This window comes from Achroia grisella, unplaced genomic scaffold (genome assembly GCF_030625045.1).
Source record: "Achroia grisella isolate CSIRO2021 unplaced genomic scaffold, CSIRO_AGI_Agris_v1 utg1241, whole genome shotgun sequence".
Taxonomy (NCBI): domain Eukaryota; kingdom Metazoa; phylum Arthropoda; class Insecta; order Lepidoptera; family Pyralidae; genus Achroia; species Achroia grisella.
This window is the reverse complement of record NW_026712604.1, coordinates 930,252-946,344: the sequence shown is the minus strand read 5'-3', so window position 1 is coordinate 946,344 and position 16,093 is coordinate 930,252. Positions and strand designations below refer to the sequence as shown.

Sequence of the window (16,093 nt, the reverse complement as noted above, 5' to 3'; positions counted from 1 at the left end):
TTTCAAATTCAAATTCACAAATAATTTATTCATCGGACATTATGGTCACTTATACAAGTCAAGTTTTTTTTTATATTTTTCACAATGCGCTGAATTACCAGTCTTCATTCTCATCGTACCTTCACTGGTGCTCATCACTATGTATACCTACCATTACCACATTAAAAAGTATTCAATAAAAAAAAGTATTTACTTTTGCACCTACCAAGTAATGTAATTATGTAAGTACTGATTTGAATTATGAATATGAATTAGTTTCATTTACATTTATTTATTAGACGAGTGATTATACAAAACATTTACAATATCCCATTCGTATCGACCACAGATAAAGTGGGCGTGTAAAGTGTTCAAATCAAGTACGTAATGAATTAATAATTGTTACTATAAATGCAATGCTGGAAATTACATGTAACCGCACTAATACGTTTTAATCACTATTTATCTTCACGCTAGATTTTTTAAAGGGTAGGCAGAGAAACGTATGCCATTGGCTACATACTAAAATTTCTTACATCATACACATTTGTAATTATTCATCTATGCAGACCTGTACAGTATGTAATTTATTTTATCTGTGGTATAGATATACGACCGCATGTGCATAATGAAAAATAAAACAACTTTTGTGTTTAAACAGTATATTATAAAATTTCCACACACCACACAATAATACTTTGATAATATTCTCTCATAATATGTAGATACTATAATTATAATCAAATATATAATACACCTCCCATTACAAATATATGGCCATCATTATCTTTTTGTACTAGGTTCATCGTAGTTTTGTTGATTATAATACAATTAAAAATGTATATGCTTGCGATGCAGAAAATCCTAGGCGTTAATATTTTTATCAAAATTGCATGTTATTACGCTAAACGTGTAGCAAATAAAATATTCCCATACCATATGTATACCATATGGAGACCATAGGTATAGATTATATAATACAGACTGGTTATAAAAGGACGGGAAAATCGGTGCGTACAAAAGGGCTCTAATTTGTATCTGCATTCTTACACAACGATCATAATTATGTCAAATGTTTAATACATGTACGTATTCATACGTAATCGTAAAAAGAACTTTCGATTTCATTATGTGTAAAATAAAAATAATGCAAGACCCACGCTACAGGATCTATTCAAAAATAATAAAAAAATTATGTAATCGCTTCACCGATTACAATCGTGTTATGACTCAGTGAACAATAGGATCTCGGAAATTGTAGGTAGCACCTTCAAGGTTGACTTACAGAGCAGTATAATTGACAACAAATAATTACTCTAGTAACGACTACTATGAGGGACTATAAGGCACCGTTTGCTTTTTGTAGTATGTGAGAACCTTTAACTATAAATACGTAATTACAAGTTTGGCCTTGGCTGCGGTTTCTAAAAATGTTGCCAAAATATGTCTATCATTATAGTTAAATACTGTATGGCCTAGTGTGCCTTGGGTAAAGGAAATGATCCTTATTAATCATTTACTCTTTGAGGTTGAAATTAATACAATCCTCCCTGAAATTCATCGTAACGAATTTTCCATAATGCAGCGTTGGGCTAAGTAGGTCAATAACCTTATTTAACCACATATTTTCATTATTCATCAGTCCCGTTAGCTATACATATACCAATATCTTACAATCATTTATAAGAAATAGACAGCCCTAACAACTAAATAATAAAAAAAAACATTTACCGAGGTGCACTTTTAAATTAAAGTTGTCTGTTTGGGACCTTGGTGTCCGCTATTTCAGCTGCTTTGTACTCACAGCTGTGTTTCGGTAGAGGGGTAGGATAATTATAATAAAAGTTTAAGGAGTCATCCATGGTAATGCATGAGTGATATCACGCAGGATAACGACGTCAATGGTGCTGTTCATGTCATACGACGGTTAATTAGATCTTAACACCGCCGCGCAGTCAGCTCATTTGCACATTCAAAAAAATACTGGATCGTACAGGTTATTAATCACAATTAATAGCAATATGCGCCAGATCCATTACACAGCACAATGAGATAAGTACCCTAATTTTCTTCAAGCTTTTATCCATCATCGATAATTTGCTAGCGTAGCCTTTAATGCAGTGCTGGTTGCATCACTACGAGTTCCACCAACATTCATAAACACGCATTTACCTTGTAACCTGACTTCAATCTTGCGACAATAAAACATTATGAAGCTATTTATTATTGATTATTATAGTAATAACCTAAACTGTTATGAGAGATCACCGCTTTATTTAAGCACGCCATCAAAGCAAGTTCTGCGTTGCGTTTACCGCCGAAGGAGGTCGCCACTCGATATTGTTTTAGAGATAAATATAGGTGCATCTACTAATATGAACCAAATTCGTTTAGCCACACTGTCGATACAGCTTCACTATACAGGTGTACTTATTGAAATTACACAAATATACTCCCGACTACGCATCTATGAGAATAAATCAAAAGAATGCGCTATGCATATTCACTCGACCCTCGTTTCATATTGCGTCGGCCTGGTTTCATTTATAATTTGAGTAAACTTAGCGATCTGTTTGAATAGTTGCATATTGTTAAAATTGAGCATGTCCTCTTTTTTTTATTGGTCAAAATATTGAAATAGAAACATTCCTGGACACTGGGTACCTAAAACGTGCACAAGAAGTAAAACATTTGAAAGGAAATCGATAATGCCGGTTACAAAAGAATATTTTTCCACTTTTATGCTAATGATCTCTCAAAATTGTTTTCAAAGTTCCCATTTAAGTATAATAACCTAGTTTGCATAAGAAATCGTAACTAAAATCGCATAGCATTGTTTCGGCCGCATTTACTCACACACGTCGCTATTTCGTGTTTAAAGAAAAAGTAAAGTTGTTTAAATATTTTCTATGGCTAATGTAGGTAATTAGGCGAGCATAAATGGCTTACTGTATGGCAGTCTACGTGGAATATCTACGTATCACAGTGAGTACCGAATAAAAAACTTAAAAATCATGAAAAAGTTAAAATCTGGCACAGGTAATAATCGCTCCATTGGAATTTCAAGAGCATTTCCAAATACAGATCGCTTGGTTTCCACCGAAATACATATAACATATTGTTGTGCACTCATATGTGATTTCGAAGCCGTAACTTTCTCCGACCACAACGTGGAAGGCAGGTCCAAACTTTTTGTCCATGGATTCCTTAACCATTCGTGCTGCTAGCTCGTTGTTCTGAGAGAACTTTTCGCACGCCGTTACTGATAACTCCATCGCTTCAACGCGCATTTCTTCTGACATGTCTGAGTGCTGTGAACAATGATAAGTAATATTAATATGCCTTCACGACAGTTATTCCAGATGGGGAAATTAGAGGCAAGATTTTATAGAAGAATTCGAAATGGTGCACCCTCCTGCGCCAACATTAGGTATATGCCGGTAGGATACCAGTGGAGGATGAAGTCAAGTCAGTTAACGGCAGGAAAATGACTTGCACAACAGGTTGAATGGTCGTATGTTATATGACATAAATAATAATGAGTTTGAGTTTGAAAAACGAATCATGGCGAATTCACCAAAAAATAACCGTGATGGTTTTTAGGGAGGGCCGCGATGCAGTTGATGTGTCATTGTCCTATTGCCCACATTGTCAAATGTCGAATTTATTATGAACGCTACACTTGATATGCGGATATTTCGCCGGCTATATTGAATTAAGAATATAAATGACTTTCTTTGTAAAAAAGCTTATTATAAAATAACTTTCCACTAATTTAATAATATAATGAGAAGAAACGGTTTCTGTTATGAGGAATCAGAAAATAAACCCCGGAACGTCTGTACCGAATTGAGAAATTATTTCAATGACTGAAAGATATATTTTTTAGTAATTTTAAGACATATTTTCAATTTGACATAGCATACGACCTCAGATTAGTTATGAGCCACCCGAGGGTCTGCGTGATGCTCGAACGAACCAATAATTTCTAAATAAAAGTCATTGTACCTACATTGATCTTAAACGGAAGTGTCAAAAACATCCTACTTGAAAAACTATAGTCAGTAAAGATAATCAAGTATTGATTGGTACCTAGCTAAACTAACACGAACACATTGGATCCATCTGCCAAAACAAATACCTAATGGAACCGGGCGAGCAACGGCCGCATTTGTTTGTTCAATATAACCTACAGACATGAGTGGGTATGTTTATCCTTATTTTCTACGAACTACTTGCCTAATAGTAGGTAGAGTAGTAATATTAATAGACTGGTACCATTACTAATTACCTATCTAGTATTTCATACTGTTTTCACATTATTTCACGTGATGTTCTTCGTTTTCCTTCATTGCTGATAAAACAGCGCGGAAAATTTTGAATTGCGAAAAGGCTGAAATATCCATTTATTGTAGATGGTTTTTAGGACTTATAATGCTGCCAGTAGCTCCAGTCGAAGTCGTAATAATAACACATAATTAAGTATTTGAGAATAACCCGACCGTATATTCTGAAGACCTAGTAGTAGGGGTGTTATGCATTCTGCCTCTGCACCTCACAATAACAGGATCGGTACCAGCTGAATACAAACAGTTGTATTGAGGTCTATGTCGGTCTGTCATTTATTTCGGATACGGCCTCGGTGGTCTAGCGGTTTAGCACACTGCTTTACTTCCGATGGTCGCAGGTTCGATTCCTCAAACAGTACTAACATTTGTGCGTATGAATCATGCGTATTGTTATTTTTATCGGTCTGAGTGTTTTTATGTATATTATGTATGGATTTACAAAAAATATAAATCTAAATTTTTATATCAGTTGTCTATCTACCCATAACACAAGCTCTGCTTACCGTGGGACCAGATGGTGGTGTGTTAATTGACCCAGGTTATTTATTTATATTTTCCATCTATATTATATTAGTAAACAACTTATAAACTATGTTATTACAATATATAATTCATATTAAGTATTATCTCTCTACATATATATACATAAATACAATTCAGACTGCATGATATCCAGGCATAGTTCTTTATTAGTATATCATCACAATTAACGGAGAATGTAGAACAATAAATAGTACTTATTTGGGACGGCAACCTAATATGGTCAACACGGTGTCGAATGTCCATATTCAGCGACGCGTGACGATCCGTACACTGATCTTCCGAGCTCGAGACAGCATTTAGTGGACCTTGACTTAGTCGACGTTTGAGACTAATATACGTAATAATGACCTAGATATAGATTTGTTACATAAGAATGCATTTATAGTCAAGCACAAATAATCATATTTGAAGCTTAGCATCTTTTGCTTTTTTTTTTAATATCAGGACAATTCACACAGCGGCATCTAGACCCAAGTTAAGCTAGCTAAAGCTTGTGTTATGGGTACTAGATAACTGATACAAATACATAGATATTTTTCTTTTGTAAATACATACATATTATACATAGAAAACACCCAGACCGATACAAATAATCACACTCATGAATACAATTGTCTGTGCCGTGCGAGGAATCGAACCCGCGACCATCGGTCGTAAAGCGGTGTACTAGACCGCTAGACCACGGAGGTCGTCATTTATTACCTATCATTACTATTATTAGTATATCTATCATTGTACATAAGTCCTTATATATGTATAGACCGTACCATATTCAGTAGGTAGTATCTAAGTATCTAATTTAGTAGGTCTGAGAATAGGACGTAAATATTGTTCATACATATTGTCCTTAAGTGATATGGGTGCTCTACTCCATATTTATTTTTGGGCATTTTTTTAAAATTATATTTTCATGATTCAGCATTAAAAATATATTTAACCCAATTTTCATCCCACTATGAACCCCTAGTTATATTGTAATTTATATGGAAAACAACGTTTGAAGGGTCAGCTAGTAGCTGTGTTCCGGTATAAAAAATAAACATAAGGGTAAATAAATGTTACAACTCTACATCAAATCAGCTTGTTTATCATTCCACTTATATTAAAAACTACCTGTACACGCGACTTCGTCCGCGTGGAATTTAACTTTATTTTTCTAAAATAAAAGTAAACTAAGTTACTCCTTATTACATAAGCTACATGCCAAAAAAAGTCCCGTCAAAATCGGTCCAGCCATTTCAGAGATTAGCCGGAACAAACAGACAGCGTACTCGATCATTATGGAGTATACAAATTTACCATAAAAAAAGAGGTATAGTAAAGAGGTATCTACCTACCTAGAGGTATGTATTATTATTATATTGCCACGGTGAGTTAGCAGTTTAGCACGCTGGCTTTCGGATAGTCGCAGGTTCGATTCCTCGGATGGTGGATTGTACTATGCGAGAAATCGAAACCGTATTCATAAGTACTATTGTTTGTATTAGTTTTCTATGTATATTATATATTTAATTAAAATTAAGTATTTAAAGTAGTTATCTAGTACTCATAACACAAGCTGTGCTTAGCTAGACACTAGATAGAGCTGTGTGTATTGTTTGGAGTTATTATTAGTATTGATTTAATAAATAGATGGCACGGTATGGATTGTTCAGGGTTATAATTATTATTCTATTCATTTGATATCCATTTAATTATCTATGTGCAACAAAAATGCAATAAAAAAATCATACATTACCCTAATAAGAGGATAGGTGTGTATCACTTTTTCAGTGGCTCCAGGAGCCGCGGCCGTCTCCTCAGCCATTACTCACTATGTTAGTGCACTCACTGGTACAATATTATTATAAACACGAGAACCGAAGAAGCCAAAATACAATAAAATATTCTACGCGCGTCCGAACAATGTAGGCACGTTGTGAACTGTACACTCGTCGGCTCCCCACTGTTTACGCGTTACCTTGGAAACCGAAGGAGGCGGGAAGATGTGATTGATTTTTCTCAACGCCACTGCTGAAGTAGGTAAGTTAAACTTTCAAAATACCGTCACACCTAAACATAGTACGTGCTGCAGAATCTAATAACACGATTTTAATAAGCTGCATTGAACTAGTTACGTTGTATATATAATAGTACTAGCTGTGCCTACGGTTTCATCCGCATGAAATTTGTAGCATTTGTGTAAGCTATATGACCGTAAAGATTCATCAAAATCCCTTCAGTCACGTTCAGTAGTTTTTGAATGAAAAAGTAATAAAAATCCATAATTCCATCTATCCATCCATATTCACAAATTTTCGCTTCTATAATATTTGTAAGAGTAAGATTTGTAATATTAATAAATTAACTCCAATGTACGTATCTTAATATTTGAATTACATAAGACAAGAACCACTAGGAAAAAAACTGTAAACACCGTTAACATATCAAATATAAAATCTTTCTTGCTTCAAGACCTCAAGTGAAGGAATGAAACATACTTCTCTATATCTCTATAAGCTGTAGCAATATCTTTGCATCAAAGAATATGCCTAATGCTTTGTTCATCGCTGGTTAACATAATGCAGCAATACCTATACAGACTCATTAGTAGATTAGAGACATTTCTCTGACATCATTATTATACCTAATACTCGCCACTAGTCGCTACGCTGCCCTACCTACAAACTGTAACCAAATGAGCGTTGGCGTATGTTATTTTACTAAGTGTAATGTAATAATATTGGAAATAAACCTATGTATATCGGAATTATATCATAGGCCCTATTCTAAACATAGTCACGACCATTGTCGCATATAAGGTTGATAATAAATAAATAAACAAAACACTTGAAATGTTTACCCGGGAAAATTTCAGTCTAACAATTTTCTATTTTTCATAGCATTATTCTAAATATCCTCACTGTACCTACCTATTTGCCTGTGAGTTAAGCATGTTGAATCTAGGCAGTTTCTATAGTATCAAGTCTTCGTCTATTCAAGTTAGACAAATATAGGTACAAGAAAATGTATAAGAAAAACAATCCAATATTAAATTGTCATAGCTGTATGGGCAAAGACTCCTCTGCCTCTCTTTTAAAGTATAAACATAACCAAAAAAATATAGCATGTGTCAAAGTCACCTGTTCCAAAATATATTTTTATGTTAATTGTTATTGTTTTGTTTTGTACTAAAAATCTTATAAAATTTTGTAATTCTACATAAGTTTCAGATAAGCAAATAAGCTATGGCATCTAGATTTAGTGGTGCTCTTCAGCTTACAGATCTTGACGACTTTATTACACCATCACAAGTGAGTAACCTATAAACTTATTTCGAGTAAATTAGCCAGGTTTCAACACAATAAATAAAGATGAAAGTATTGTTAGTAATAGGGAATAGTAACTGCCTTGGTAGTGTACCATCAGGTCGACCTCCACGCTATCCGCTGTGGTAATAATCGTGGTGAATTCGCCACGACGACCACGATCTGACCTGATTTCATCCTCATAATAGTATCTTCCACCGTTAGCCCAGATATTCAGTAATAAAAAATATTAAATGATATTTCAGTTATCTTACTAAATAGTAAGATAACTGAAATATCATTTAATATTTTTTATTATATTTAATATTTAATATTATTATTTCAGGAGTGCATAAAACCAGTGACCATAGAGAAAAAGAAAACAAAAACTGGTGCTAAAATAAAAATTGGGGAGGATGGATATTTTGATGTGTCTAGTGGCCAGGAACAGAAGCTTCAAAAAGTGGAGATAACACTGGCCGATTGCCTTGCTTGCAGTGGCTGCATCACATCGGCAGAGAGTGTACTAGTTACTAGGCAGAGTCAAGAGCAGTTACTCAAGTGAGTATTAAGCTATATAATTTAATGCTATTTTAACACATTTCATGTATTTCAAAATTAGAATGGAACTAACTTGATTAATTCTTTATATATAAAAATCTGGCATGGTAATGTTTGTCTGAGATACTCATTTAAACTGGTATTTGTGTCAGAATGTCAGCATATACTATACAGGTAGATACATAATTCAATGATTATCAGCAATAGGAAGTAGATGATAGTTAGCATTCCTATTTTTATCGAAGGAAACTTTGTAAAAAATTTTTGTGGCTTAGTCTTACATATTTCAAACAATCATGTTGATTTGTATGCTGAGTTTCCTGTTCGTCCGCCAAAATGTCCATCATGTTTCAGTCGAGACAAGACAGCGAGTTTGCAGAAAAAGAGGCAAAATATTTCAGTCCTCTAGAATGTTCATAGTGTTTTCTCTACAAAGGCAGTCACTCTAATTAATAGTTGGATAGTGTTTATTATTTGCTATTTCAATTAAGTATAAAGATAGTCAAATAAATATAATAAATAGTAAAAATAGTAAAACCAAATGGTTATATAAACTCATTGATAAAAATTCCTGATAATATAAAAGTAGAATAAAAATATTCCGTAGTATAAAAATTCCTAATAAATAAAATAATAAAAATAAATTAATTAAATGTTCACTTACTTACTTTCAGAGTACTCTCAGAAAGACAGTATACAGACAACAAGGGTTTGATACGGAGTGTGAGTTTAGTTGTGATATCTCTGTCACCACAGCCCACTCTATCTCTTGCAGCACGTTATAAACTTACTCCTGAGGATGCTACTAAGAAATTAGCTGGTAATTATATGTTTATAAATCTTAAGATAAGTTAATTCACTGAGGTATTGTGTGTCATTAACTTCTCTGTCATTTGAAAGTTATGTCTTATTCGTCAAACTAAAATGGCATAAATATGGCCATTGTCAGATATTAAGTTCGTCACTCTGTGACCTACATAGATCTATTGTGCTCATCCTTTTTTCAAAGGCCTGTCAGGGTCAAGAATTGAAGGATATTCTTAGGAGCATGGTTTTTATGATATGTAGTGGTATTTCCTCTTCTGTTTGGCAGAATCAGAAGATTGTTAAGCTGAGGCCTAATTTTGCAATGTGTTTATTCAATTTGCAGAGTCCGGTGAGGGCCCTAACCATTAGGGATAGTACTTAGGAATAAAACAAATTTTAGATATGTTCTTTTATATTATTAATGTCTTGATATTATATCTATCTTAATAATACCTAATGTTACAGGTTACTTTAAAAGTTTAGGGGCTGATTTAGTACTGGATATGACAGTAGCAGAAGACCTCTCACTTCTTGAAGCCCAGCAGGAGTTTTTACAGCGCTATCAAAACCAGCAGAATGAACCAACTGCTAAAAACCTTCCAATGCTCGCTAGTTCTTGTCCAGGTATCCCTTTTTTATCCTTTCTCTGCTTTAAAATAATAAAAATAAATATATTTACAGGAATTTTCCTATTTAGTGAGTAGGGTTTCACCTTATATTTTAAGGATATTATATGACATTTATATTGTATTATTAATAAATAAAACAAGTTTGATTAATAAATAAGGTATATCACTTTATGCAGTCATTTTTCATAATTATTTTCAGGCATGTGTAAAAGTTATTGATTATCATAGTATTAGTATTGTATAACTAGCTGACCCGCACAGCTTCGTCTGTATCACTACTTGACATTTATCATTATATTTTGCCCAATTTACATAATATCTTTTTAAATTATAGCCTATGTGTTAATCTGATGTAAATGCTGTAAATTACTGTAAAGTTTTGCGTGAAAGAGTAGCAAACATCAATATTCACAAACTTTCGCATTTATAATATTAGTATTGCATCTATTAATGTTGTAGAAAATATTTGAACGTATTATTGGATAACTAGCTACTCGCCCCGGCTTCGCCCGGGTGTACATGTATTAGACATATAAATCTTCCTCTTGAATCACTCTATCTATTAAAAAAAAACCGCTTCAAAATCTGTTGCGTAGTTTTAAAGATTTAAGCATACATAGGGACGGACAGACAGCGACAGCGACTTTATTTTATACCATGTAATGAAAATTTAATTTATTATATCCATAGGTTGGGTATGCTACGCAGAGAAGACCCACGGAAATTTCATTCTACCGTACATATCCAGTACAAAATCACCCCAGCAAATCATGGGTTCTTTAGTGAAACAGTATCTATCCAAGTTGAAAGAGGTTGGCCCCGGGGAGATATACCATGTGACATTCATGCCATGCTATGACAAGAAGTTAGAAGCGTCCAGGGAGGACTTTTACAGTGACATGTTGAGTTGTCACGATGTGGACTGCGTTATTACTGCAAGTAAGTTAACAATATTCAAAGTCAAAGGTTAAAGTCATTTAATTAAAAACGTAGGATATTTTTAGCCACTCTTCCATGTTATAATATTGTACGTTGAAATAGACATTAACTTTTTTAATAATTGGCTGTATCCTAGACCATATTCTTTTTTAACCACTTTTGTACGTTATGATAGTGTAAGAAGCAGTATATTTCCCACTTCATTTTTTTATATTTGCCTGACTATTTTTATCTTATATCTGACATATATGGTTATTGGTTATGTTCTTACGGTCCTAATTTCTACCCTGCCTTTTAAGATATTCTTCAAAACGACGCCATATCTATTAGATGACATAATGCTTTTCTTTAGTGAAAACTTCTTGAAGCACCCTGATAATTCATTTTATAAGTATTGAATGAGCAATCACGCGTATGGTCTCAAACGCACACTTTTATTTATAGTATTTCTTTCATTAGGGATATTGTGAAAATTATTGGTTCTTAATGTTCTTGTTGTAAGTGTTGCCCCACTTCAATTAATGCTGATATATATTTGTGATTTTTTTAACAGTTGAGTTGGAACAAATGTTGGACAACACTGGCAAATCACTTAATGCATTGGAGAGTTCAGAGTTGGACTGGCCGTGGTCAGAGTGCGATGGCAAGCCTGCACTTAATAAGCACATCGGATCAGGGTCGGGCGGTTATGCGGACCACGTGTTCCTTCACGCAGCGGAACAGCTATTTGGAGAGAATAATGCAACACTCGTATACAAGAATCTAAGGTGAGATTGAAGGTATATTATTCTCCTTCTGTACATATGAGAATATGTACAGAAGTATACTGCTTGCAAACTGAATTTTACTACCAATAATGGAATGGTGCACCCGTCTGCGCTAACGGTTTATGCTGACGGGGCTCTAACGGAGGATCATAAGAGCATGAGGTTAGGTTAGGTTAGCCTATCGTGGCAAATTCCCCAGGAATTTATCACGATGGTTTCCAGGGGGAACCGCGTGGAGGCTAATGGTACATTGCTAGCTACTGGATCATAAGCCACATTATTAACAATCTCCATCCACCTTGCGAACTGGGTTAACTTAGACTATACCCAAATACTATTGAAGGATGAGAATGGAAAAGGATGATATATATCCTTCACCATTTTAATTAATGTATGGTTAAGGGTTTAAACACAGAAGAATAACAAATAAACTAGTACACTTCTATTCAAGATATTAGAAATAAAAAGAATGTTTTTTATATTTGACTAGCTACCCACTCCGGCTTCGCACGGGTGTACATGTATTATACATATAAACCATCCTCTTGAATCGCCCTATATATTAAATAAAAACCGTTTCAGATTTTGAAGCGGTTTTTTTGCGCAGTTTTAAAGATTTAAGCATACATAGGGACGGACAGCGACAGCGACTTTATTTTAAACTATGTAATGATTTTGAAAACCGGTGTTCCAAATTCAAATTCAAAACTATGTCTATTATAGACTCTTATGATATGTCAAATCTTAATAAATATTGACATAGTATCAATTAAAAATGTGGTATGGAATATCGTTTGTACTGTATATGAGAATTGTGAAATATATGCAAGTACGTACGTACGTACTTACATACAGCTGACCCGCGGAGCTTTGCACAGTGCATCGCAATTGTGAAACACGCACCGACGCAATCCATTGTTCTACTTATTTTTTTTTTATTTTATTAATGAATGATGAATGATTAGAATGAAGTCTTATTTGCACGAATCTTACTCAGAAAAACAATATATATATTTTTAAGTATATGAATATATACATATATTTTATTAACAGGAACCCAGATTTCCGGGAGGTGACATTAGAAAAAGACGGCAAAGAAGTATTGAAATTTGCAATAGCAAATGGATTCAGAAATATCCAGAACTTGGTTCAGAAGCTCAAGAGAGGAAAATCTCCGTACCATTACGTAGAAGTCATGGCCTGTCCTTCAGGTAACTAACACTATACTACCCTTTTGTTCACAGCTCCTGTGCGTTTTTTATACTACATGCAAAGGCTAAAAATCTGACGACATCTACTAGTGATAAGACTACACAAAATACACTGACGTTCTAGACACTCTTATTGTTTTCCAGAGGCCTTAAGGCATTATGACTCTATACCCAGTAATGTTAAGACTAATATTATTTTCCACAGGTCTTAAGTTCTGTCTCTGTACTCAGTCATCTTAACACTAATATTACGCAATTCTCTTGCCAAAACTACTGGACGCATGCGATATAACATAAAAATAAACAAAAATGTGATCTAATATATGCATTTAGTCTAATTGTTTTTGTGTGGAATACTGTTTTGAATTGAAACCATTATAAATATCTATTAAAATAAAAGTGAATGCAAAAATGTCGATAAAACTAAATATAATTAGAGAAACACGAGCAATAAAATGGGTCATGGTAATGCCAAGAATCGAACCAGCGACATCGGAATTAGAGTGGTGTCCTAAATCGCTAGATCGTCATTAAAAGATAGATTCAAAATAACTGTCATGTTATTGAATTTACGTATACTACGTATCAACTTTAGTCTTTAGAAGAAACTTATTTTAATTTATATTTCACTGTTATTCTCCAAACTGGTACACTGCATGTTATACACAAACAGCTAGTCAGTATAATAAGTAGTTTGCGTGAACCGTGATTGTAGTAGAACTGTTGAGAATTTGAATAATTCAGTATATGTCTAGTCCCAAACTGTACTGCGCTTCCACTACTACTTATACTACAACCAATAATTACATAGATAAAGATAATTACATACATTTTATTTGTATATGTGTTTTTTTTCTACGACGTTGGCAAACAAGCATACGGCCGGTCTGATGGTAAACGGTTACCGTAGCCTATGGACGCCTGAAACAAAAATGGACACTTAAGAAAACTTAATATACCCTTCTTGAAAAACCCCATGCTGTAGTCCCTTGTGAGTGAGATGTATGTATACTTAAGGTATTTAAACAAAAAGAATATTAGTTTAAATTACATCAAATACAACTAGGTATGGTTATATTTCTCAGGGAACATGAAAGCTGGAAGTATGTTCCACTTTGTGACAGTGCATATTAAAAATGATGACGCAAACCACTAAGTGCGAATTTGTTGAACTCGACAGTAGGCGATAAATTATTAATACAAAAAATTTGACGTTCATAAGTAGTCTATTTTTAATTTTATTTATATAATTAATACAATATAAACTTACAGCTAATTACCAACACGTTTATATCTTAAAACTATTATATAACATGGGGTACATTTTAATTTTATTTATTAGAGTAGGCAAGACTTCTTGCAGACGTCAGCAGCTTGGACATCAATTCTCAATTATTACTAAACAATTTCAGGCTGCCTAAACGGCGGGGCACAAGTCAGGCCTATGGTGGGCGAAAGCGGACGCGATCTCGTGCTGCAACTCGAAGGTCTGTACTCGCAGCTGCCACTAGCGGTACCCAGCACCAACAAACTCATAAGGAAACTGTACACCGAATGGCTTGACGGTAGAGATTCAGACAAAGGCAGGGCGATGCTGCACACGGAGTACCACGCCCTCGAGAAATCTGATTTAATAGCACTTAATATTAAGTGGTGAAATAAATAACATCATCAAGAAGCAGATGATGATATTTATTTCACTTTATCTCATTTATTTGGGGTCGGCGTAATGTTATTCTCTTCCATTCATCTCTGTTCGCAGACATTTCGTTATTTACTCCCTTTTTTACCATAGCATCTTTCACACATCCATCTATCTCTATTTCGGACTTCCTCTGCTCTGGTTAAATAAATATATATACCTTTGTATCTCCTAGAAGCCTCTAGAAAAAAGCGATGCTGATTTTTTTATATACATTAATATGATATAATGCCGGCGCTGACACTATTAGCTAGCTGACTGCTAGGAAGATATTAGTGTGAGCATAAAATCAGGACAGTTAGTCCATCAGAAATTAAACACTATGGTTTCTAGTGAAGATCATGTGGAAGCAATTATTTCTTACTGATAATCGCTTTCTTCATTATTGTTTTGATTCTATTTTGAGATCTTTTTCACTGGTGTTTCGTTACTTTAATTCTTAAGATATATTGAAGGAATCGCGCCTGTTTTTCTATTAAGAAATGATATTAATGATTTTCTATCAAATGAAGATCTTATATGTTTACTTGTATATGATCGTCATAATTTAACGTCGCGGAAAAACTCAAAGGTAAACTTGTTTTATGCACATTGTTTATATATTTAGTAGACATTTTGAAGACTCTTGTGATAATACTATAATAGATAAGACTACTTACTTGAGAAAAATAATGCAATATTATGAACATCTTTCAATAATTTCACAATGCGACCAGAAAAACAGAAAACAGTCACATTTTTAAGGATTCTATTTTTGCCCACAGATCTTGAATAAAATTGAACATTATAAATTGGTTCCCAGCTATGATTTTCCATTATTTTGCCGGCAGTGAATGTGTTAAAGCCCAGTTTGTATATACAAGTTAATTATTATTTTGTAATTATGTTAGTGTTGACGTAGAAAAATATAAGTTAATGATAGTTGTAAGTTTTTCGGGGTCCTAGACATGTTAATATATTGTACATAGTAATTATAAGAATAGTTATGTAAATAAAGATAATATTGTTATAATAGCAATTTTTTATTCAATAATACTAGTATCTACACACATATTCAGTCCACAGATCATATACCTAGGTATATGAGGTATAGACGATAAATATTTAATTATTTCTTTCTACCTAACACGCGTTATGACCCCGCGACAAAAGAATGCTATGAACTTTTGACTTATGCACTGTCACTTACGGAATTGTGCGTTTTAATTTTAAGGTACTTTTATATATGTATATATATATATATATGTTTACCTACTTCAACTGTAGCTGAATATATAAGGCGGCCGCATACGGTGCAACTAGCGGCGACGATAAAACGC

The 16,093-nt window shown here is 33.8% G+C and overlaps 2 protein-coding genes across 2 annotated transcripts; one reads left to right on the top strand and one right to left on the bottom strand.

Moving 5' to 3' along the window:
- Positions 1-1,927: 1,927 nt before the first annotated feature.
- On the bottom strand, positions 1,928-6,799 carry LOC131854675 (dynein axonemal light chain 4). The gene is made up of 2 exons (XM_059205810.1): positions 6,610-6,799; positions 1,928-3,290 (listed from the first exon to the last, which is right to left on the bottom strand). Exons 1-2 carry the CDS (start codon positions 6,676-6,678, stop codon positions 3,042-3,044), a joined length of 318 nt encoding a protein of 105 aa, XP_059061793.1. The 5' UTR covers positions 6,679-6,799; the 3' UTR covers positions 1,928-3,041.
- A 1,195-nt stretch (positions 6,800-7,994) lies between these two features.
- LOC131854637 (probable cytosolic Fe-S cluster assembly factor GL21135) lies at positions 7,995-15,770 on the top strand. The gene is made up of 8 exons (XM_059205767.1): positions 7,995-8,164; positions 8,505-8,719; positions 9,394-9,539; positions 9,992-10,150; positions 10,846-11,094; positions 11,648-11,861; positions 12,915-13,072; positions 14,485-15,770. Exons 1-8 carry the CDS (start codon positions 8,099-8,101, stop codon positions 14,727-14,729), a joined length of 1,452 nt encoding a protein of 483 aa, XP_059061750.1. The 5' UTR covers positions 7,995-8,098; the 3' UTR covers positions 14,730-15,770.
- The last annotated feature ends 323 nt before the right edge of the window (positions 15,771-16,093 follow it).